General features: G+C 49.2%; 1 protein-coding gene across 3 annotated transcripts in view; it reads right to left on the bottom strand.

Moving 5' to 3' along the window:
• FANCL (FA complementation group L) overlaps positions 1-24,314 on the bottom strand; it is a 294,740-nt gene that overhangs the window by 47,926 nt on the left and 222,500 nt on the right. For all 3 annotated transcript variants that reach the window (XM_030196202.1, XM_030196203.1, XM_030196205.1), the window contains 3 exons: positions 23,977-24,060; positions 5,535-5,580; positions 5,363-5,444 (listed from right to left, as the gene is read on the bottom strand). In XM_030196202.1, the coding sequence (XP_030052062.1) occupies positions 5,363-5,444; positions 5,535-5,580; positions 23,977-24,060 (212 nt within the window). The remainder of the gene's footprint in view (positions 1-5,362; positions 5,445-5,534; positions 5,581-23,976; positions 24,061-24,314) is intronic.

The following is a 24,314-nucleotide window of genomic DNA, read 5'->3' as shown; positions in this document are numbered from 1 at the left end:
AGGTTGCATAATCCTGCTCAACCTGTCGGCCAGACTGTTGTTTACGCCTGCCAGATATGTGGCTTGGAGCACCATGCCGTGACGGCGAGCACAGAGCCACATGCTGACGGCTTCTTGACACAGGGGGCGAGATCCGGTGCCCCCCTGCTTGTTGACGTAGTACATGGCAACCTGGTTGTCTGTCTGAATTTGGATAATTTGGTGGGACAGCCGATCTCTGAAAGCCTTCAGAGCGTTCCAGATCGCTCGTAACTCCAGAAGATTGATCTGCAGATCGCGTTCCTGGAGGGACCAGCTTCCATGGGTGTGAAGCCCATCGACATGAGCTCCCCATCCCAGGAGAGACGCATCCGTGGTCAGCACTTTTTGTGGCTGAGGAATTTGGAAAGGACGTCCCAGAGTCAAATTGGACCAAATTGTCCACCAATACAGGGATTCGAGAAAACTCGTGGACAGTCTTCTAGATCCCCAGCAGCCTGAAACCACTGGGAAGCTAGGGTCCATTGAGCAGATCTCATGTGAAGGCGGGCCATGGGAGTCACATGAACTGTGGAGGCCATGTGGCCCAGCAATCTCAACATCTGCCGAGCTGTGATCTGCTGGGACGCTCGCACCCGCGAGACGAGGGACAACAAGTTGTTGGCTCTCGCCTCTGAGAGATAGGCGCGAGCCGTCCGAGAGTCCAGCAGAGCTCCCATGAATTCGAGTTTCTGCACTGGGAGAAGATGGGACTTTGGGTAATTTATCACAAACCCCAGTAGCTCCAGGAGGCGAATAGTCATCTGCATGGACTGCAGGGCTCCTGCCTCGGATGTGTTCTTCACCAGCCAATCGTCGAGGTATGGGAACACGTGTACCCCCAGTCTGCGAAGTGCCGCTGCTACTACAGCCAAGCACTTGGTGAACACTCTGGGCGCAGAGGCGAGCCCAAAGGGTAGCACACAGTACTGGAAGTGACGTGTGCCCAGCTGAAATCGCAGTATCGGGATGTGCGTGTAGGCGTCCTTCAAGTCCAGAGAGCATAGCCAATCGTTTTCCTGAATCATGGGGAGAAGGGTGCCCAGGGAAAGCATCCTGAACTTTTCTTTGACCAGATATTTGTTCAGGGCCCTTAGGTCTAGGATGGGACGCATCCCCCCTGTTTTCTTTTCCACAAGGAAGTACCTGGAATAGAATCCCAGCCCTTCTTGCCCGGATGGCACGGGCTCGACCGCATTGGCGCTGAGAAGGGCGGAGAGTTCCTCTGCAAGTACCTGCTTGTGCTGGAAGCTGTAAGACTGAGCTCCCGGTGGACAATTTGGAGGTTTGGAGGCCAAATTGAGGGTGTATCCTTGCCGGACTATTTGGAGAACCCACTGATCGGGGGTTATGAGAGGCCACCTTTGGTGAAAAGCTTTCAACCTCCCTCCGACTGGCAGGTCGCCCGGCACTGACACTTGGATGGCGGCTATGCTCTGCTGGAGCCAGTCAAAAGCTCGTCCCTTGCTTTTGCTGGGGAGCCGAGGGGCCTTGCTGAGGCGCACGCTGCTGACGAGAGCGAGCGCGCTGGGGCTTAGCCTGGGCCGCAGGCTGTCGAGGAGGAGGATTGTACCTACGCTTGCCAGAAGAGTAGGGAACAGTCTTCCTTCCCCCGAAAAATCTTCTACCTGTAGAGGTAGAGGCTGAAGGCTGCCGGCGGGAGAACTTGTCGAATGCGGTGTCCCGCTGGTGGAGCTGCTCTACCACCTGCTCGACTTTTTCTCCAAAAATATTATCCGCACGGCAAGGCAAGTCCACAATCCGCTGCTGGATTCTATTCTCCAGGTCGGAGGCACGCAGCCATGAGAGTCTGCGCATCACCATACCTTGAGCAGCGGCCCTGGACGCAACATCAAAGGTGTCATACACCCCTCTGGCCAGGAATTTTCTGCACGCCTTCAGCTGCCTGACCACCTCCTGAAATGGCTTGGCTTGCTCAGGGGGAAGCTTATCCACCAAGCCCGCCAACTGCCGCACATTGTTCCGCATGTGTATGCTCGTGTAGAGCTGGTAGGACTGAATCTTGGCCACGAGCATAGAAGAATGGTAGGCCTTCCTCCCAAAGGAGTCCAAGGTTCTAGAGCCCTTGCCTGGGGGCGCCGAAGCATGCTCCCTAGAACTCTTGGCCTTCTTTAGCGCCAAATCCACAACTCCAGAGTCGTGAGGCAACTGAGTGCGCATCAGCTCTGGGTCCCCATGGATTCGGTACTGGGACTCAATCTTCTTGGGGATGTGGGGATTACTTAATGGCTTGGTCCAGTTCGCCAGCAATGTCTTTTTGAGGACATGATGCATGGGTACTGTGGACGCTTCCTTAGGTGGAGAAGGATAGTCCAGGAGCTCAAACATTTCAGCCCTGGGCTCGTCCTCCACAACCACTGGGAAGGGGATGGCCGTAGACATCTCCTGGACAAAGGAAGCGAAAGACAGACTCTCGGGGGGAGAAAGCTGTCTTTCAGGAGAGGGAGTGGGATCAGAAAGGAGACCCTCAGACTCCTCGTCAGAGAAATATCTGATGTCTCCTTCTTCTTCCCACGAGGCCTCACCATCGGTGTCAGACACAAGTTCACGGACCTGTGTCTGCAACCATGCCCGGCTCGACTCCCTGGAACCACGGCCACGGTGGGGGCGTCGAGAGGTAGACTCCCTCGCCCGCACCGGCGAAGCTCCCTCCGCCGACGTAGTCGGGGAGCCTTCCTGGGAGGCTACCGCAGTCGGTACCACACGCGGCACTGACGCCGGAGACCTCACCCCGGGCAATGGGCCAGCCGGCGCCTCGCTCGACGGTACCGGTGGCGCAAGCACCCCCGGTACCGGAGGGGTAGGGCGCAACAGCTCTCCCAGGATCTCTGGGAGAACGGCCCGGAGACTCTCGTTCAGAGCGGCTGTAGAAAAAGGCATGGAAGCCGATGCAGGCGTCGATGTCAGAGTCTGTTCCGGGTGAGGAGGCTGTTCCGGGCTGTCCAAGGGGGAGCGCATCGACACCTCTTGAACAGAGGGCGAGCGGTCCTCTCGGTGTCGATGCCTACTGGGTGCCGACTCCCTCGGCGACCCAGAGCTCTCGGTGCCGACACGGGAAGGGGACCGGTGACGATGCTTCTTCGACTTCTTGGGACGAAGCATGTCACCGGAGCTTCCCGGCACCGACGAGGAGGACGTAGAATCCAGCCGTCGCTTCCTCGGGGCCGAGACCGAAGGAGGTCGGTCTCGGGGGGGGGCTGTACCGCAGGAGCCCTCGGAATGGGGGGAGACCCACCCGAAGGCTCACCGCCACCAGCAGGGGAATGGACAGCCCTCATCTGCACTCCAGACGAAGCACCACCGTCCGACGACATCAGCAGACGAGGAGGTCTCGATACCACCGACGCCGACGCGGCCTTTCGATGTCGCCCCGATGCAGAGGGCTGATGCCTCGATGCACTCGATGCAATCGGGGGCGAAGATGAAGGTCCAGGCGCCGACGACGTTGAAGCAGTCGATACTCCCGGTGCCGATGCCGACGAAGAGCCCGAGAACAAAATGTTCCACTGGGCTAATCTCGTTACCTGAGTCCGCTTTTGTAAAAGGGAACACAGACTACAGGCCTGAGGGCGGTGCCCAGCCCCCAGACACTGAAGACACGACGCGTGCCTGTCAGTGAGCGAGATTACCCGGGCGCACTGGGTGCACTTCTTGAAGCCGCTGGAAGACTTCGATGTCATGGGCGGAAAAATCGCGCCGGTGAGATCAAAACTCGAAATGGCGAAAATGGCACCACAAAAATAGGGGGAAGCAAAACTTCGACCGAGGCCTAAATAGGGCCTACCCCGACGACGAAAGAAAACTTACCGGGGCAAAGACTGGAAGCACGGGAAGGGAGAAAACCATAAAGGTCTCCTTCCGACACCTTTTTTTTTTTTTTTTTAGAACAAAGTCGCTAAACGACGCACAAGGTCAACTTTGGGGCGCGAACGGCGAAACACGACCGTACCGAGCGCGGACAAAAGAAGACTGGCCGGCACGAGCCGGTTCGGGCGGGAAGACGGGTGCGCATCGGCGCACGAGGACTAGCAAAGGACTTTGCTAGAAAGTGTTCCGATTGGAGGGGCTGCCGTGGACGTCACCCATCAGTGAGAACAAGCAGCCTGCTTGTCCTCGGAGAAAAGGGTACTATTATTATAATTTGTTACATTTGTATCCCACATTTCCCCACCTTTTGCAGGCTCAATGTGGCTTACATATAACCGTTAACGGCGTTAGCCGGTTACGGTTTGAACAAATACATAGTATGAATGAATACAAAGTGATATTGTGTTATAATGAGGTATAAGTATGGTAGGAAACATTATGTATATATATGGTAGGTACCAAGTTAAGAGTGGGTTAAGGGCCTGGGTCCCCTTCTCTACAGACTACTGCACCAACCATTCTCTACAGACTACTGCACCAACCACCAAGTTACTCCAGGGACCTGCTTGCTGCTCTAACTGGACTGGCCATAACATCTGAAACTTGTCACAGAGGCTGGTATGTACTGTTTCTTTCAGAGCTTTGGGGAGGGGGGGGCAGGTCAAGGATCACTGGGGGAGTAAGGGGGGAGGAATTATGCCTTAATCTTGTCATTTAGGGCATGTTTTAGTCACTTGTGACTGAAACAGGTCTAGGCAAAAAGACTTAATTTTGGCCCCAGACATTTTCATTTTGTTCCAATATTGCAGAAAAACATCTATCTTTTTGTGTCACACATGTCCCACCCAAAACACCCCCTAACATGCCCCTTTGATATTTGGACAAACTGAAGCACATCTAAAATCAGGGTGTTGAAAACTGCAACTTGGACGTTTGAGAGAAAAACATTGCCTTGCCACCGAATAACTTTTTTGGACTTTCTGAGTCTTTAACTTGCTTGCCTTGTTTCTGAATACTGTATGGTGACATATAAAGGTGTGGAGGAGTAACCTAGTTGTTAGAACAGTGAGCTGAAACATAGGGAAGCCAGGACTGAAATTCCATGTGGGCAGGGGGATATAACTTGTGTGCTTAAACATAACTCTCCTTGAACTTAGATTTGGAAAAGGTCAGTAATAAATCTAGAAGTTCAAATCCAAACATGTTCACTTCCAAGTTTTGGTTCTGTTTGTTGCAGGCCTATGACAGCATGAAATCCCAGGGACTATAGCTATAGTGGATATTTAGAAAGGATACCTACTACAGAGAAGGTTTCAGAAAAATCAAACATCTTATCTATACTGGATCTTATAAATAACTGTCCAAAACAATATTTGCTATAGACGCCACATTTTTTGCTGGCAGCTCCATTAAGATATGAAAATGATAATCTCATATAAGAAAGGGAGCAACTTACAGATTTTGAAGTGCTAGCACGAACAGGGAAATCAATTTCTAAAACATTTTTCAAATTTTCTAACAGATTATTTTCTGGATCCCTATAAAAAAACAAAACAGTATGTTCAACATTTCTGAAAAGTTAATTTAAAGAAATACATATGTATATACATTTTTCAATGGAAACATACCACAAATGGATGTTGTTATTCAGCTTACTTCTTAAAGGAGTTACCACTGCAAAAGAAAAGGAATATCTAAGCCTTTAAAAAACTGAATATAAAATATTCTAGAATACAGTCGGCTTCAAGTGAATCTAGGCTGGTCTTAGCAGTAATGCTAACCCGTAGCTTCCTCTATTCAGAGTATCATTTATTTACTAGATTGCACAATAATTTTTATATTTGCATAAACAATTTGAAAATACCTTGAGTGTTGTGTGAAATATTTCAGAAATACATATGGAAAGCTACGATATTCATATCATAAGAAACATGTTGACAGAAGATATTTACTAAAGTGTGTACAAAATATAAAACACATTAAACATCTGCATTTGTGTCCAATGTCCATTAAAATGGCACTAACACTACGTGAGATGATATGCAGCCACTATCGCCTTTGCTCAGAAACCTTGTTCACACAGTGTCTGGATTCTCATTTTGTCAGCTACTGACACCTTTCCCATGATTGCTCTTACGATCCAAACTGCTTTTAAAGAAATTATCTGTAAATTATATTATCAAATATAAATTATTTACAAAAATCTACATCACTTTGACATCTTTAATAGCAAGCTGGTACCCCATTTTTTAAATCAAAGAATGGTAGTTTTACAACGCAAACATTTTTGAATGTGCAAAAATCATCAGGTGGTCATGCTAAAAAGTCTGTAACTTTGCTGTGTTTAAAGATAATCTCATTCCACTGGGCAAAAAAACGTGGAGGAGCATAATTGAACGAAAACGTCTATCTCCATGGGTGTTTATCTCGGAGAACGGGTCCGTGAAGGGGCGGACCGAACCGTATTTTCGAAAAAAAATAGACGTCCATGTTTTATTCGACAATTTTTGAGCTGGGCGTTTTTGTTTTTCAGTGATAATGGAAAATGAAAGCGCCTAGCTCAAAAACGAATAAATCCAAGGCATTTGTTCGTAGGAGGGGCCAGGAGTCGTAGTGCACTGGTCCCCCTCACATGCCAGGACACCAACCGGGCACCCTAGGGGGCACTTTTACAAAAACAAAAAAAAAAGGTAAAAGAGCTCCCAGGTGCATAGCACCCTTCCCTTGTGTGTTGAGCCCCCCCCAAATCCCCCTCAAAACCCACTGCCCACAAGTCTACACCATTACTATAGCCCTAAGGGGTGAAGGGGGGCACCTACATGTGGGTACAGTGGGTTTGGGGGGGTTGGACGACTAAGCATTAAGCAGCACAATTGTAACAGGTAGGGGGGGGGATGGGCCTGGGTCCACCTGCCTGAAGTCCACTGCACCCCCTAACAACTGCTCCAGGGACCTGCATACTGCTGCCAGGGAGGTGGGTATGACATTTGCGGGTGAAAATAAAAAGTTGTGAAACATCATTTTTTGTGGTGGGAGGGGGTTAGTGACCACTGGGGGAGTCAGGGGAGGTCATCCCCGATTCCCTCTGGTGGTAATCTGGTCATTTAGGGCACTTTTGGGGGCCTTATTCGTGAAAAAAACAGGGTCCAGGAAAAGTGCCCTAAATTCTAGCTACAAACGCATACTTTTTGTCCATTATCGGCGAAAGGCGCCCATCTCTCCTTGGCTGATAACCACGCCCCAGTTCCACCTTCGCCACGCCTCCGACATGCCCCCGTCAACTTTGTACGCTTCTGCGAGGGAGTGCAGTTGAAAACGTCCAAAATCGGCTTTCCATTATACCGATTTATTCGTTTTTATGAGATAAACGTCTATCTCCCGATTTGGGTCGAAATCTAGGCGTTTTTCTCTTTCAATTATAAGGTGGATAGTAACAAAAAAGCTGTTGAAATTCCAAGCGGTTGATGAGAAAACAGCAAAAAACAAACAAACAAACCCCAACTCTAGGTGGTTGCCTCTTTTTGCCTTATTCTGTACACTCCTCCCTGGGAACTCTGTTCACTGGGTAAATCTCTCTTATCTACACTCTTCTCCTCCACTGCTAACTCCACTACTACTACTACTTAGCATTTCTATAGCGCTGCCAGGGTTACGCAGACTCCGTTCCTTTTATCTTGCTGCACCATATGCCTGGAATAGACTTCCTGAGCCGGTACGTCAAACTCCATCTCTGGCTGTCTTCAAATCTAAGCTAAAACCCCACCTTTTTGATGCTGCTTTTAACTCCTAACCTTTATTCACTTTAATATTCCCTTATCTCTCGTTTGTCCTGTTTGTCCTAATTAGATTGTAAGCTCTGTCGAGCAGGGACTGTCTCTTCACGTTCAAGTGTACAGCGCTGCGTACGTCTAGTAGCGCTATTAAAATAAGTAGTAGCAGTAGTAGTAAGTGGGCAAGAGGAGCAAAGCTTTTTCATCTTTCACATGTGTATTTAGATAGATCCTAGAAGATTTTTGGGAGTCCTTATAAGTAAATTGTTTTTTGGTGCTAAACACATTCACCAGATATTGCTAATATTCAAACAAATGAAAACAGGCTACTATAGGTCTGAGATCTTTAGCTTTTCTTCTCAAAGATTTTTACTCTTGTGTGATCAAATTTCACTTTGCAAGACCTCATTCAATATAGCTGATACATCTTCTCCTAGTGTCAGATTCAGGGACCCTAAATACCCTGATGTTATTCTTTTGCTGTCTATTTTTAAGGTCATCTAAACATTCATGTTAAGTTGTTCATGTCTTCATCTCCCTACATTTAGCATAAAAACAAGCCATGGAATCAATCTGCTCACCGATGTTATTCATTCTGGGCTACCCTTTCCTTTAGTAATTTGACTTCTTTCAGATCAGATATGGCTTGACCAACATCTACACAGAGATATTTGATTTGTTGAAACAAATCTGCTGCCTGTCTACAGATTTGGTGGTGACAGGCAGCAGATTTGTTTCAACAAATCAAATTTCTCTGTGTAGATGTTAGTAATTTGACTTCTTTCAGATCAGATATGGCTTGACCAACATCTACACAGAGATATTTGATTTGTTGAAACAAATCTGCTGCCTGTCAGCACCAAATCTGGCCCTGTATGAGAGTCCAACATGGTGGGGATCTTTAGACTGTAATCACATATGATCCTTGATTATTTTTTTAATCCATTGTGGGTATGACAAATTTCTGTAAAGCAGCAACATAGTTCTACTTTTGGCTCATAACACAGACAATAGCCCTTTCACTCCAGCTCTCAAAAAACTGAGAATCAAAGATACAATAAATCCACTACAGTTGAGAAATAAGATAAGGACTTTAATATCAATCCAGACCCTTCGGAGCACTATGGTTCTCTGCAGTGAAAATATCCCATTTTCTTTTCAGAAACACCTGCCCATGGTGTTCCAGCCATTCATCTGGAACGTGGCCAATTAATATTCTTACTGTCCTAAGGGTAGCAATCATGTCACAGTTATACAATAGACTCCAAATCAGCACCATTCAATTTTAATACTTACAAAGCAGCAGAGTGCAACGTAGATCTTCACCAGATTGTTTGAGTCAACACACACAGCAGAGCAACAAACAACAAAGTACACTGATCCCAGTTCAGAATTTGGCACATAAGTATTGCCATACTGGGAAAGACCAAAGGTCCATCGAGCCCAGCATCCTTTTTCCAACAGTGTCCAATCCAGGTCCCAAATACCCGGCAAGATCCCAAAAATGTACAAAACATTTTATACTGCTTATCCCAGAAATAGTGGATTTTCCCCAAGTCCATTTAATAACTGTCTATGGACTTTTCCTTTAAGAAGCCGTCCAAACCTTTTTTAAACTCCGCTAAGCTAACTGCCTTTACCACATTCTCTGGCAAAAAATGGGAAAATTAGGTTCTTACCTTGGTAATTTTCTTTCCTTTAGTCATAGCAGATGAAGCCATTACGTATGGGTTGTGTCCATCAACCAGCAGGGGGAGATAGAGAGCACTCAAATTTCACAGTGCCACATGGTCAGCTAGCTCCATTGCCTCTTCAGTATTTGAAGCTTCCAAAGCAGTATAACAAACTGCAATGGGAATAACATGAACTTTCCTCACAGTGAACGATGGCCCCATAACAAGGCCATGAACTCAAGAGGGAAAGAACACATCCTCCTGGAGGGAATAAACTCGTCCTCCTCTTTGTATTTATGGAGGGAATACACACATCCTCCTGGAGGGAATGAACTCAACCTCCTACACATGAACTGGAGGGAATGAACTCATGCTCCTATAAGTGAACAAGAATCCTGAAGACTGTTTTCCAATTTTCTCCAAAGGAAGGATTAGAACTTCAGGAAACAAGAACAGAACCTGAAACAGATTCACATCATACAGACAATCATACAGGGAGGGCTCATGGCTTCATCTACTATGACTAAAGGAAAGAAAATTACCAAGGTAAGAACCTAATTTTCCCTTCCTTTTCATCAAGCAGATGAAGCCATTATGTATGGGATGTATCAAAGCAATCCCTATATAGGGTGGGAACAAGTCACACCACGCGCTAGCACTTGTGCTCCAAAACGCGCATCCCTCCTAGCAGCCACATCCAGTCTGTAATGTCGGGCAAATGAGAGCTTCGAAGCCCATGTTGCTGCACTGCAAATCTCATGAAGAGAGAGTGCTCCAGTTTCAGCCCAAGAGGAAGAAGGTAAAATTATGTATCATACCTGATAATTTTCTTTCCATTAATCATAGCTGATCAATCCATAGACTGGTGGGTTGTGTCCATCTACCAGCAGGTGGAGATAGAGAGCAAACTTTTGCCTCCCTATATGTGGTCATGTGCTGCCGGAAACTCCTCAGTATGTCGATATCAAAGCTCCATCCGCAGGACTCAGCACTTAGAGAATTACACCCACAAAGGGACACTCTGCCCAGCTCACCACCGCCGAAACGGGGGAGGGGAATTAACCCAGCTCATCCCCACACAAGTGGGGGAGGGGAATCCGTCCAGCTCATCCCCGCGGAGCGGGGGAGGGACACCACCCCGCCAATGCGGGGGATCTGGCTTATCCTGCAACCGCAACCGCGGGAGGAGCTGACTGACCCTAACACCGCCGAAGCGGGAGGGGTACAAAGCTGCCCTACAGCCGCACGAAGCGGGAGGGAGTGCCGGCAGAATTTAAGTCTCAATCCAGCCCCGTAAAACGGAGGGGAGAGGAATGCAGCAGCTCACTGTAACACAAACTCGTCTCAACTCTTGAAGAATCCAAGTGAAAAAACTTGAACACGAAGTCCTCCTGAAGTAACTGAAGACTAAACTTGAACCTAAAATTCAACCAGAATATAAACAGTACAGATATCTGGGAGGGGCTATGGATTGATCAGCTATGATTAATGGAAAGAAAATTATCAGGTATGATACATAATTTTACCTTCCATATCATCATGCTGATCAATCCATAGACTGGTGGGATGTACCGAAGCAGTACTCACCCAGGGCGGGACACTGAAATCCCTGACCTCAACACTGAAGCTCCAAACCGGGCCTCCGCCCGAGCAGCCACAGTCAAGCGGTAATGCTTGGAGAATGTATGGGCCGATGCCCAAGTTGCCGCCTTGCATATCTCTGCCAAGGAGACGGACCCGGCCTCTGCTATCGAGGCCGCCTGAGCTCTAGTGGAGTGAGCCTTCAGCTGGATAGGCGGCACCTTCCCCGCGGCCACATAAGCCGCTGCAATGGCTTCCTTGACCCATCTTGCCACTGTAGGCTTAGCAGCCTGCAGACCCTTACGAGGACCTGCAAACAGGACAAACAGATGATCCGATTTCCGGAAATCATTGGTCACTTCCAAGTATCTGATGATAACTCGTCTCACATCCAGATATTTGAGAGCAGAGTATTCCTCTGGGTAGTCCTCCCTACGAAAGGAAGGGAGACAGAGCTGCTGATTCATATGGAAGTGAGAAACAATCTTGGGCAGGAAGGAAGGCACTGTGCGAATAGTCACTCCTGCCTCAGTGAACTGCAGAAAAGGCTCTCGACATGAGAGTGCCTGGAGCTCGGAAACTCTTCTGGCTGAAGTGATAGCCACCAAAAAGACTGCTTTCAACGTCAGGTCTTTCAGAGATGCCCTCGACAAGGGTTCAAAAGGCGGCTTCTGCAAGGCTCTTAGCACCAGGTTGAGATTCCACGCAGGCACCACCGAGTGCAGAGGAGGGCGCAGGTGATTAACTCCCTTGAGAAAACGCACCACATCTGGCTGCGAAGCCAGGGAAGCACCCTTCAGGCGGCCCCTGAAGCAAGCCAGGGCCGCTACCTGGACTTTAAGGGAACTGAGCGACAGGCCTTTCTCCAGACCTTCTTGCAGGAATGCCAACACTGAAGAAATTGGAGCAGTGAATGGAGAAAATGAGCCTGCTTCACACCACGCTGCAAAGGTACGCCAAACCCTGGCGTAAGCAGTAGAAGTAGAGCGCTTCCTCGCTCTCAGCATAGTGGCGATGACCTTGTCTGAGAAGCCCTTCTTCCTCAGACGCTGCCGCTCAATAGCCAGGCCGTAAGACCAAAGGGGGAGGGATCCTCCATCACCACGGGACCCTGATGTAACAGACCCTGCTCCACTGGCAGCCGCAGAGGATCGTAGACTGAGAGCCTGATCAAGTCCGCATACCAGGGACGTCTGGGCCAATCTGGACCCACCAGGATTATCCGGCCCGGATGCTTTGCCACCCGGTCTAGCACCCTGCCCAACATGGGCCATGGCGGGAACACATAGAGAAGCTCTTGTGTCGGCCACTGTTGGAGAAGAGCATCTACTCCCAGGGATCGAGGGTCCCGTCCTCTGCTGAAAAAGCGCGGCACTTGGCAATTGGCCGATGACGCCATCAGATCTAGGCTCGGCTGGCCCCAGCGCTTCGTGATGTCCAAGAACGCCTGAGCAGATAGCTGCCACTCTCCGGGATCCAAGGTATGGCGACTGAGAAAGTCCGCCTTGACATTCATGACTCCGGCAATGTGGGCCGCTGACAGCTGTTCCAGGTTCGCTTCCGCCCACTGGCATAGATTCATGGCCTCCTTGGCTAGAGGGGCGCTCTTGGTACCTCCCTGGCGGTTGACATAGGCCACAGCCGTGGCATTGTCCGACAGGACCCGTACTGGCTTCAACGCCAGTACCGGGATGAACTCCAAAAGCGCCAACCGAATGGCTCTGAGTTCCAGGAGGTTGATAGACCACTTTGCCTCTGCAGGAGAACAGAGCCCCTGCGCTGTCCTTCCCAAGCAGTGGGCTCCCCAGCCCGACAAAGAGGCATCCGTCGTGACGACAATCCACTCCGGGGTCACCAGAGGCATTCCTGCAGACAACTTGTCTGTCTGCGTCCACCAGCTCAGCGCCTTGCGCACTGCTGGGTCCAAGGGAAGGCGCACAGCATAATCCTCCGACATCGGAGTCCAGCGCTGCAGCAGATAGAGTTGTAGTGGTCTCATATGAGCCCTGGCCCAGGGCACTACTTCCATCGTGGCCGTCATAGAGCCCAACAGCTGCACATAGTCCCAAGCCCGAAGAGGAGAGGCTACTAGGAACTGGTCCACATGAGCCTGAAGCTTGACAATCCGATTGTCTGGCAGGAACACTCTGCCCACTTGGGTGTCGAATCGAACTCCCAGATACTCCAGGGACTGAGTTGGGCGCAGCTGGCTTTTCTCCCAGCTGATGATCCACCCCAGGGAGCTCAAAAGAGCAACCACCCGGTTCACAGCTTTGCCGCACTCTGCATAAGAGGGGGCTTGGATCAACCAGTCGTCCAGATAAGGATGGACTTGTACTCCTTCCTTCCTCAGGAAGGCCGCGATGACCACCATTACTTTGGAGAAGGTCCGCGGAGCAGTAGCCAACCCGAACGGGAGGGCTCTGAACTGGAAGTGTCGGCCCAGGACTGCAAAACGCAGAAAGCGTTGATGAGGAGGCCAGATGGGAATATGCAAGTACGCTTCCTTGACGTGCCGAGATCGGTCACGATTTTGTCCAGCTCGACCCCAAAGAGCAGCTTGCCTTTAAAAGGCAATCTAGCCAGGCGGGATTTAGAGGCGTGGTCAGCAGACCAATGCTTCAGCCAAAGCCACCGCCGCGCAGAGATTGTCTGAGCCATGCCTTTAGCTGAGGCCCTCAAGACATCATACAGCAAGTCTGCCAAATAGGCTAAGCCCGATTCCAGGGCCGGCCAATCAGCCCTCAAGGAATGATCCGAGGGGGAAGCCCGCTGCACCATAGTCAGGCACGCCCTGGCCACATAGGAGCCGCAAACTGAGGCCTGCAAACTTAAAGCAGCCGCCTCAAAGGACGACCTTAAGGCCGCCTCCAATCTTCTGTCTTGGGCGTCCTTTAGGGCCGTGCCACCTTCCACCGGCAATGCCGTTTTCTTAGTCACCGCAGTGATTAAAGAATTCACGGTAGGCCACAGATAGGCCTCACGTTCACTTTCAGGCAAAGGATAGAGGCGGGACATAGCCCTAGCCACTTTAAGGCTCGCTTCCGGGACATCCCATTGAGCCGAAATTAAGGTGTGCATGGCATCATGCACGTGGAAGGTTCTAGGCGGGCGCTTCGTCCCCAGCATAATGGCAGAGCCAACAGGGGCTGAGGGAGAGACGTCCTCCGGAGAGGAAATCTTCAAAATGCCCATGGCCTGCACTAACAGGTTGGGTAAATCCTCTGAGCTAAAGAGCCGCGCTGCAGAGGGGTCATCCGCTCCATCCGAGCGGGGATCCGTCTCCTCCAAGGAATCCGCAAAGGACCGTTGGGAGAACTCAGATACGCTGCCCTCATCTACATCGGAGGAGACAAAGTCCTCCAAGGCCTGGGAATCAACCCGAGGGCGTTTACCTCCGGGGGCCTCAACCTCTTTACCAGACGAGGGAGCAGGGGCAGCGTTTTGCATAAGGAAGGCCTGATGCAGCAGCAAAACAAACTCGGGGGAGAAACCCCCCAGATTGTGCACTTCCGCAGCCTGGGCTACAGCCCTAGACGCACCCTCAACCGGCGCTCGCAAGAGCGGGGGAGAGACATGCTGCACATCCAAGATGGCGTCCGGCGCGACACTCCGCGAAGGAGCCGCGCGGGAAGAACGGCGCTTAACTTTAGCCGCTTTTGTGCCGTCGCCCAAATTAAGGGCGTTCATGGCATTAATGTCTCCCACCTCAAGGGCGGCCCAAGAAGAAGCCGTCCGAGCCGCGTGGCCGGCCAAGATGGCGGAGGCGAGCAGCGGGGGATGGGCGTTTATGGCGGGAAAAACCGCCACACCGGAGGAAGGACCGGGACACTCATCGGTCACGAAATTGTCACCCAACAAGGGCGAATCAGACTTTAAGACCCCCGCATCCCCTCTAGAAGCGCCCAAGCGATCAGGGGAGCGACTCTTTGCGCCCTCGCCCTCCGACGCCATCGGCCACGTGGAGATCAATCGGGGAACCCCCTGCCCGCTATAAAAAGGTAAAAATTACCTGCTTTCCGCTCCGAGCTGTAACGACCTGGTGTCCCAGTGAGTAGCTGCAATAAACGTTTAAATAAACGTCGAAATAAACGCCTTTAAGGACGTTCAAAAAATTTTTTTTTTTTACGGAGCCAGCGGGAGGGGGGAGAAAAGGAGGGACCTGGCGCCACCAGGTTTGCACTTGCTCAAGAAGAGCCCTCAACCCCAGGCACTCAACAAAACCTAAAAATTAGGCTTGGAGGCGTAGCCAGAGCTGCTGCTGTGTGTGACCACCACCTGCTGAGATAGAGAACATACTAAGGAGTTTCCGGCAGCACATGACCACATATAGGGAGGCAAAAGTTTGCTCTCTATCTCCACCTGCTGGTAGATGGACACAACCCACCAGTCTATGGATTGATCAGCATGATGATATGGAAATCGCTCTTGTAGAATGTGCCTTAAAGGCTACAGGCGGAGGCCGGCCGGCAAGCAGATAAGCTGAAAAGATAGCTTCTTTGAGCCAGCGGGCAATAGTGGCTTTAGACGCTGGAGACCCTCTGCGAGAATCTGATAGTAAAACAAACAAATGATCAGAGGTCCTGAAAGTATTAGTAACTCGCAGATACTGCAACAGAGTCCTGCGCACATCCAACAGGTGCAACTGCCCAAAGGATTCTGGAAACTCCTCCTTAACAAAAGAGGGTAGAAAAATAGGCTGGTTTAGGTGAAACGCTGAAACCACCTTAGGCACGAAGGAAGGCACGGTACGAACCGTGACCCCGGACTCTGAAAATTGCAGAAATGGGTCTCTACAGGACAGCGCCTGGAGTTCTGACACCCGTCTCGCCGAAGTAATGACCACCAGAAAAACGGCCTTTAGTGTCAAATCTTTCTCTGAAGCTCGCCGTAGCTGCTCAAAAGGAGAACCCTGCAGAGCCTTCAAAACTAGCCCCAGGTTCCAAGCTCGACAAGGTGCCCGCACGGGAGGATGGAGCCGAAGCACCCTTCTAAGAAACCGTGCCACATCTGGATGAGCAGCTAAAGACTCGCCTGCAACTTTACCATGAAGGGAGGCCAATGCTGCCACTTGCACCCGCAGGGAATTATTGGCCAAGCCTTTTTGTACACCATCCTGCAAAAAGTCCAGAATCGGCGAGACAGGAGCCCACATGGGTGTGATCGCTTTTGAAACACACCAAGCCTCAAACTGGCGCCAGATCCTGGCATAAGCCACGGAAGTGGACCACTTGCGGGCCTGCAGGACAGTGGAAATAACATTATTGGAATAGCCTTTGCCTCTCAATTGCGCCCTCTCAATAGGCATGCTGTAAGACCAAAACGGCAGGCGTCCTCCATGGCCACCGGACCCTGCGACAACAGGTTCGGTACCAGAGGTAAAGGAAGGGGAGCCTCCACTAGCATCTGTCGGAGGTCTGCATACCAAGGCCCCCTGGGCCAATCCGGGCCGATAAGAACCACTTCTCCTGGGTGAAGCCAAATCTGCAGGAGCACATGCCCTATCAAGGGCCACGGAAGGAACACATACCAGAGGCCAGGGTTGAGCCAAGGCATCCAACCCAGCTGAGCGAGGATCTCTCCGTCTGCTGAAAAGCACGGGACTTTGGCAGTTGAGCTTGTCGCCATAAGATCCATTACGGGCTTGCCCCATTTGGCACATATCTGCAGGAATACTTCGTCTGCCAGTTCCCATTCCACTGGATCGATTTGATGCCTGCTTAGATAACCGGCTTGCACGTTGCTCTGACCTGCAATGTGAGCTGCCGACAGAAACTGTAGATGCAGCTCGGCCCAGTGGCAAATCTGTTCGGCCTGCGCGGCCAGCGCTCTGCACTGAGTGCCGCCTTGTCGGTTTATGTAGGCCACTGTTGTCGTGTTGTCCAACATCACTCTGACAGCCAATCCTTCCAGGGTCACTTGAAAGGCCAGAAGCGCCTGAAACACCGCTTTCAACTCTAGGTGATTGATGGACCACTCCGACTCGTCGGCTGTCCAAAGACCCTGGGCATGCTTCCCCTTGCAATGTGCGCCCCAGCCCTTCAGGCTGGCATCTGTCACCATTAGGCACCAATCGGGGAGTGCCAGCGGCATTCCTCGCCGCAGCATGCTGTCTGAGAGCCACCACTCCATGTTGAGTCGGGCCGCAGGGAGCCAAGAGAGTCTGCATTGATAATCCTGAGATACTGGAGACCATCGTTGAAGCAGGGAATACTGCAGAGGTCTCAGGTGCGCTCTCGCCCAGGGCACCAAATCCAAAGTGGTCGTCATCGATCCCAACAACTGGACAATGTCCCAAGCTCGCGGACGGGGTATCCTCAGGAGCAGACAGACCTGATTCTGAAGTTTGCACCGCCTTTGCTCGGGTAGGAATACATATCCCGAGTCTGTGTCGAACTGTGCCCCCAAATATTCTAGAGATTGCGAGGGGGTCAGGTGACTTTTGGCTACATTACTACTACTACTACTACTACTTAGCATTTCTATAGCGCTACAAGGCATACGCAGCGCTGCACAAACATAGAAGAAAGACAGTCCCTGCTCAAAGAGCTTACAATCTAATAGATGACCCAGCCCAGAGATTGCAGTACTGAGACCACTCTGGCTGTAGCTTGATGGCTCTCTGTTGCGGAGTCCGCTCTGATGAGCCAGTCATCTAGGTATGGGTGAACCCGGATACCTTCTCGCCTGAGAAAAGCAGCTACTACCACCATTACCTTGGAAAAGGTTCGGGGACCTGTGGCGAGGCCAAAAGGCAAGGCCCGAAACTGGAAATGTTTTCCCATCACCGCAAACCACAGAAACTTCTGGTGCGGGGGCCAAATTGGAATGTGCAAGTAAGCTTCTTTCAGGTCCAGAGACATGAGAAACTCTCCTGGCTGTACCGCCGCACTGACGGAGCGCAGGGTTTCCATGTGAAAATGCCGCACTCTTAGGGACTTGTTTAATTCTTTAAAGTCCAGAATAGGGCAAAAAGACCCACCTTTTTGCGGCACCACAAAGTAAATGGAGTAGCGGCCGCAGCCGAAATCGGCGGGAGGCACCGGGGGAAACCGCCCCAATGTGAATCAAGCCTTGTAAGGTCTCCTCTACCGCAGCCCGTTTGGCGGCAGAACCACATTGGGACTCCACAAACACGTCTCTTATCGGGGCATCGAATTCTATTCGGTATCCTTCTCTGATCAGGTCCAAGACCCACTGATCTGAGGTAATCTTGGCCCACTCCTCGAGAAAGAGGGAAAGACGTCCTCCTATAACACGAATCGAGGAGGGGGCCGGCGCACCCTCATTGAGAGGGTCGCCCTTGAACTCCAGGTCTTGAGCCTGCTGCTGCGGAACGTTTGTCCTAGCGAAAGGAGTTCCTCTGCTGAAAACCAGCCACGAGAAGTGGACCCAGCAGAATGCCCCGGGCGGTACCTTCATGGAAGCGAGGTCTATAAGAGGACTGAACCGCCTGACCCTTGGAGGGAGGCTGCGGCCTATCCTCGGGTAAGCGCTGGGGTTTAGCATCTCCCAGGCCTTTCACAATTTTCTCCCACTCCTCACCCAACAGGAGAAGGCCTTGAAAGGGCAACTTCACCAACCTTTGCTTAGAGGCCATGTCTGCCGCCCAATGCTGTAGCTACAGAAGACGGCGAGCCACCACTGCTACAGCCATCTGTTTAGCCGAAGCTCTGACAATATCATAAAGGGCGTCAGCCGACTCCATTCGCGGAGCCACTTCAGACAAGGGCTCCGCTCCATCACCGGGCTGTTCCACTGCCTGTTGCAACCATGCCAGGAGGGCTCCAGCAGCATAACAACTGCATGCAGACGCCCGAATTGTAAGACCAGCAATTTCAAAGGACCGTTTAAGTGCTGATTCCAGTCTACGGTCTTGCATGTCCTTCAGGGCAACACCTCCTTCAACCGGGAGGGTAGTTCTCTTTGTCACAGCTGTGACTAGGGCATCCACCTTAGGCATTGCAAAGCGAGCCAAATGCTCCTCACTCAGAGGGAATAATTGCCCCATAGCCCTGGAAACTTTCAAAGGTCCTTCGGGGTCAGCCCACTGAGCTGAAATAAGCTCTTGAATGGAGTCATGCAAAGGAAAGGCTCGAGCAGGCTTTTTGGTACTTGCCATTCTCAGATTTCCAGAGGAGGCCACGCCACTCCCAGGATCTTCAATAGAGAGGACCTGTAAGACAATCTGAAATAAGCGCTGGCAGCTCCTCGCGGTGGAAAATCCTCACCGCGGACGGATCATCTGGATCCAGTGGCCCTTCTGCACCTTCCTCTGGCCACGAGGGCCTGCCAGACCCCTCAGAGTCACCACATCCCGACCACGGGGGGGAAAGGGGGGTGCGCCACTCTCTGAAGGGGAATTTACCCTTCTGCGCTTCTCTTGCGGCCAGCTATCAGGGAAAAACGCCTCAGAGGGCAATCCCAGGCCTGCATCCACTGGAGGAGCAGTAAGGGGGGCCTGTAGAAAACCCCTGTGGCTGAGCTCTTTTAAGCATATATGCATTATGAAGCAATAATACAAAGTCAGGGGAGAAAAACTCGCCCTGGGCACCCGGTTCCAGTCCGGGGCTAGTAGCTCTTTGGCCAGCCTCAATTCGAGGGCCCCCTCCGGTCTCCAGACCCTCCGCCTCAGCGGGAGTCGCGCCATGTGGTACTTTCAAAATGGCGCCCGCTGCCAGCTCCACCGAGCAGGAAGAATCATCGCTCGCCATGCTCGGGCCGGCTCTTACGCCTGAACAGCACGTTTTACAGAGCCCCGCTGCTGATCTGCGCTTGCCACACTTGGAACAGCGCTTAACACTCTCTGCAGCCATCGCCGAAAAACAGCGGAAAATTCAAAATGGCGGCTTCGCACCAAAAACGTCCTGATCGCGGGCCCTCCCCGGAGGAGTCAGAAAACACTCATAGCTCACTGGACCGAGTATACAAGCTCCGGTCACGCTGTAGAAACTGAAGAAAACCTCTTGCTTTTTTTTTTTTTTTTTTAACACTGTGAGGAAAGTAGAGAAAACAGCAAAAGAGGCAATCAAATCAACTCTGGAGGTACAGAACAGTGGGAAAGGCAGGGAAAGGCGAACCAATGTGTCTGCATCCACCAAGTATAGAGTGGGAAAGAGCTAGGAAAAGTGAAACTAATGTTCTCACATCCACTGGGGGGATGGGTAAGGCAGGGAAAGGGCTAACCTATGTGCCTTTAAAGTGAAGCTGCTATAGCCTCTAACACCCCGGCTAACAACTGGGAAGCCAGGAGCCACCCCCAGTCAGATTTTTTAAGGAGCTTGATCAAGCTGCAACCACCCTGCTTGGGGAGATAGAGAATACTGAAGAGGCAGTGGAGCTAGCTGACCATGTGGCACTGTGGTTGATGGACACAACCCATACATAATGGCTTCATATGCTTGATGACAAGGAATCCAGAGTTTAATTACACGTTGAGTGAAGAAATATTTTCTCTGATTCGTTTTAAATTTGCTACATTGTAGCTTCATCGCATGCCCCCTAGTTCTAGTATTTTTGGAAAGCGTGAACAGACGCTTCACATCTACCCATTCAACTCCACTCATTATTTTATAGACCTCTATCATATCTCCCCTCAGCCACCTTTTCTCCAAGCTGAAGAGCCCTAGCCGCTTTAGCCTTTCCTCATAGGGAAGTCGTCCCATCCCCTTTATCATTTTCGTCGCCCTTCTCTGCACCTTTTCTAATTCCACTATATCTTTTTTGAGATGCGGCACCATAATTGAACACAATATTCAAGGTGCGGTCGCACCATGGAGCGATACAAAGGCATTATAACATCCTCATTTTTGTTTTCCATTCCTTTCCTAATAATACCTAACATTCTATTTGCTTTCTTAGCCGCAGCAGCACACTGAGCAGAAGGTTTCAACATATCATCGACGACGACACCTAGATCCCTTTCTTGGTCCGTGACTCCTAAGTTGGAACCTTGCTTGACATAGCTATAATTCGGGTTCCTCTTTCCCACATGCATCACTTTGCACTTGCTCACATTAAACGTCATCTGCCATTTAGACGCCCAGTCTCGTAAGGTCCGCTTGTAATTTTCCACAATCCTCCCACGATTTAACGACTTTGAATAACTTTGTGTCATCAGCATATTTAATTACCTCACTAGTTACTCCCATCTCTAGGTCATTTATAAATATGTTAAAAAGCAGCGGTCCCAGCACAGAGCCCTGGGGAACCCCACTAACTACCCTTCTCCATTGAGAATACTGACTATTTAACCCTACTCTCTGTTTTCTATCTTTTAACCAGTTTTTAATCCACAATAGAACACTACCTCCTATCCCATGACTCTCCAATTTCCTCTGGAGTCTTTCATGAGGTACTTTGTCGAACGCCTTCTGAAAATCCAGATACACAATATCAACCAGCTCCCCTTTATCCACATGTTTGTTCACCCCTTCGAAGAAATGTAGTAGATTGGAGAGGCAAGATTTCCCTTCACTAAATCCTTGTTGACTTTGTCTCATTAATCCATGCTTTTGAATATGCTCTGTAATTTTGTTCTTCATAATAGTCTCTACCATTTTGCCCGGCACCAACGTCAGATTCACCGGTCTATAATTTCCCGGATCTTGGCAGCTTTCAGTCCTTGTGCCTGGCTGCTTTCTACCTAGTGTGGTATTGTTTGCCAGAGAGTCCTAGTCTAGTATTCTGCCTAGCCTCCCTTGTGTTTTCTAGACCCTGTGTGTATCCTGTTGGTATCCAGTTCCTGCCCTGTCCGGTAAGTCCTGCCGGCTACCTGAACCCAGGGGCTCAACCCCTGGGGAATGGTGGTCAAGCGCAGGTGAAGTCTAGCTGTTCCAGCTTTGCCTCGGCTGCAACTCCAGTTCGGGGTTCCAGTCCTGTTCTGCCTTGTCTCCGGTTTGGGGGTGGTCTTGCCTGCCACTGCCGTTCCTCGGCAGAGGTCCAAGGGCTCACAAATCCAGTTCTGCCTTGAAAGCCTGACAGTGAAAAAGTACTTCCTGACATTATTCCTGATTCGGCCCCTCTGCAGCCTCAATTCATGGCCTCTAGTTCTAAAACCTTCCCGTCTCTGGAAAAGGTTTGTAGATTAATACTTTTCAAATATTTGAAAGTCTGTATCATATCACCCCCACTCTCCTTCCTTCAGGGTATACATGTTCAAGTCATTAAGTCTCTCTTCATTAGGTTTCTAACATTTGTATACAGACATTTCAAAATGTGATTTTTGTTTCTATCTGCAATCTGTTTAGCAGTTTTTATAGGGATAATTTGGAATCGTTAATCTCTGTCAGAAATTAAACATCCAAGTCAGGACATCTGAAGTTCCACCAGTATTCAAGATCTGCCAGCGTAGAACCTGTTGTAAAATATATGGTGAAACTGACATCTATGGTGAGCTCTATGCAGCAGGGATGTCTAAATTTTAGGGGAAAAAAATCCAATATATAAATGGCCAAAAAGCCATCCCTGGTGGGTAGGCCCTATTTACAGGAACGGTTCATGCCTCACCAAAGTGATGTTCTCCTCTCTCCTCCAAAGCAGTACAAAGGCTGCCAGACTGAAGTGAGACTTCTCAATTATATCCCTGTAAGTGTTCTCTATATATTTGTAGCCATAAGCGTTCAACTTCCAAAGGAAAGAGACATCACTGACCAATGGATGTGTTGTAAAAGTAGAAGTGAGGTACTCAAAAAGGTTGCTATTTATTGTGGGATGAGCTCAGAATAGGCCTCAAGCAGAAGTACTGAACCATGACATCACTTCCTCTCACTCCTCTGATAATTTTAATGCTGACTTAGTGTTCCTTCATATCAGTTAATTCCTCTATTCATAGTTTCCAATGAAAAACTCTAATCTCAGACTTAAATTTATTCCAGGTAGAAAAAGAAAAGAATGGATTACACCAGGGCCTAAGAATAACTATTCTCTCATATAGGCATGTATTTTCAGTGGAAAGTAGGTTCTAGAACAAAGGGCAACTCAAGAGTAATATAAGGACATAAATGTAACAATTTTCCAAAGAAGGTAGTAAAGAAATAGTACTGGACTTCAAGATAACATGGGATGAACACAGAATTAGCAAAGAAGTGAAAATGGAGATTTCAGTAGAGTTTGCAATATTGCAAAAGAAAAGAAAAGTGGATGAACTAGACAGACTTTATATTCCTTTGTTTCTGTTTAACACACAGCAAATCAATCCTTCTATTCTTTGTATCAAAACAATCAGTCTATAGGTTAGAAATGTCTAAACTAGTGCAAATAGCTCGTCAATGTTCTTGCCTCCACTCCATTCCACCTTTTACAGTTAATACACAGTGCTACTACTTGCTTGATTTACAACCAAATAAATATTACACAGAAAAAAAACATCAAAAAATAACAAGGTATCCTGCAAATCCAAATTTGATTAAAACTACCTTCAAATCTATACCAAAGGAATAAAAACTGCAAGAAAGACATTGCTCACAATGCCTCATGTTCATCAACATGCTCCGTGACAAAGCTTGGGGGGGGGGGGGGAGGAGACATAACATGCAAGTTCCAATGTAGTAATACATTTTTTTATGTACATCGCTTTAGTTTAAGAAATTAATAAATGTTTAACTGGCTTTTTATACAAGCTCTTTTGGATTTTCTCATATTTGTGCTTTGAAGCTTCTCTTTCCTCCTATGTGATTGTTTCTAGTTTACATATACACCATTTGATAAATAGCACTGACTTCTTTTAAATCTATCCTGCTTTCTGAGTCTTACTTGATCATTTCACACAAATCCAAAAAACCCCAGCAAAGGAATATGATTAACCAATTATACAGGAAACTGATGACAGAAGACGCTGAAGCCTGGGACTTTTGTCACAGTATGACTGCTGCTATAATTTTATAAAATGAAATTAATCCCTTGGGATTTCCTGTCAGGGTTCATTCAGTATATACCAGTTTGCTGAAAAACTTGATTTAAACTGATGGAAAGTTTTTGGTGTACAGCACTCTAATAAGCAGTCAGTGGCAGATTTGTTTTTAAACAATTAGAAAAAGATTGAGTACCATGGTCAGCTCCAAGAAAGTAGCATTCAGGAAGCATTTTTGGATGCCTGGGGTCCACTTCTATGTTTACTGAAACATTATTTCCTACAAAAAGAAAAAAACCTATGGTTTAAAAAATAGATCGAATTACACATAATTCTAATTCACAGAGTGCTGCAAAAAAATTTACCTGTGCTGGCCTTCCTACAGCATATTTTAGATAAAATAAAGGGAAAGGGACAAAGGAAGAAGAAATAAAGCTGATTTTGAGAAAGTGAGAGGTCCCACTGAATTAGTATTAAAATGAGGCAACTTTTGACATCTACAGGGTGAGGCAAACGAAAAAAAGTAAACTCCTA

Source organism: Microcaecilia unicolor, chromosome 3, assembly GCF_901765095.1.
Source record: "Microcaecilia unicolor chromosome 3, aMicUni1.1, whole genome shotgun sequence".
In the NCBI taxonomy this organism is placed as follows: domain Eukaryota; kingdom Metazoa; phylum Chordata; class Amphibia; order Gymnophiona; family Siphonopidae; genus Microcaecilia; species Microcaecilia unicolor.
The sequence above is the reverse complement of the archived record's forward strand: the minus strand, read 5'-3'. Positions and strand labels throughout refer to the sequence as shown.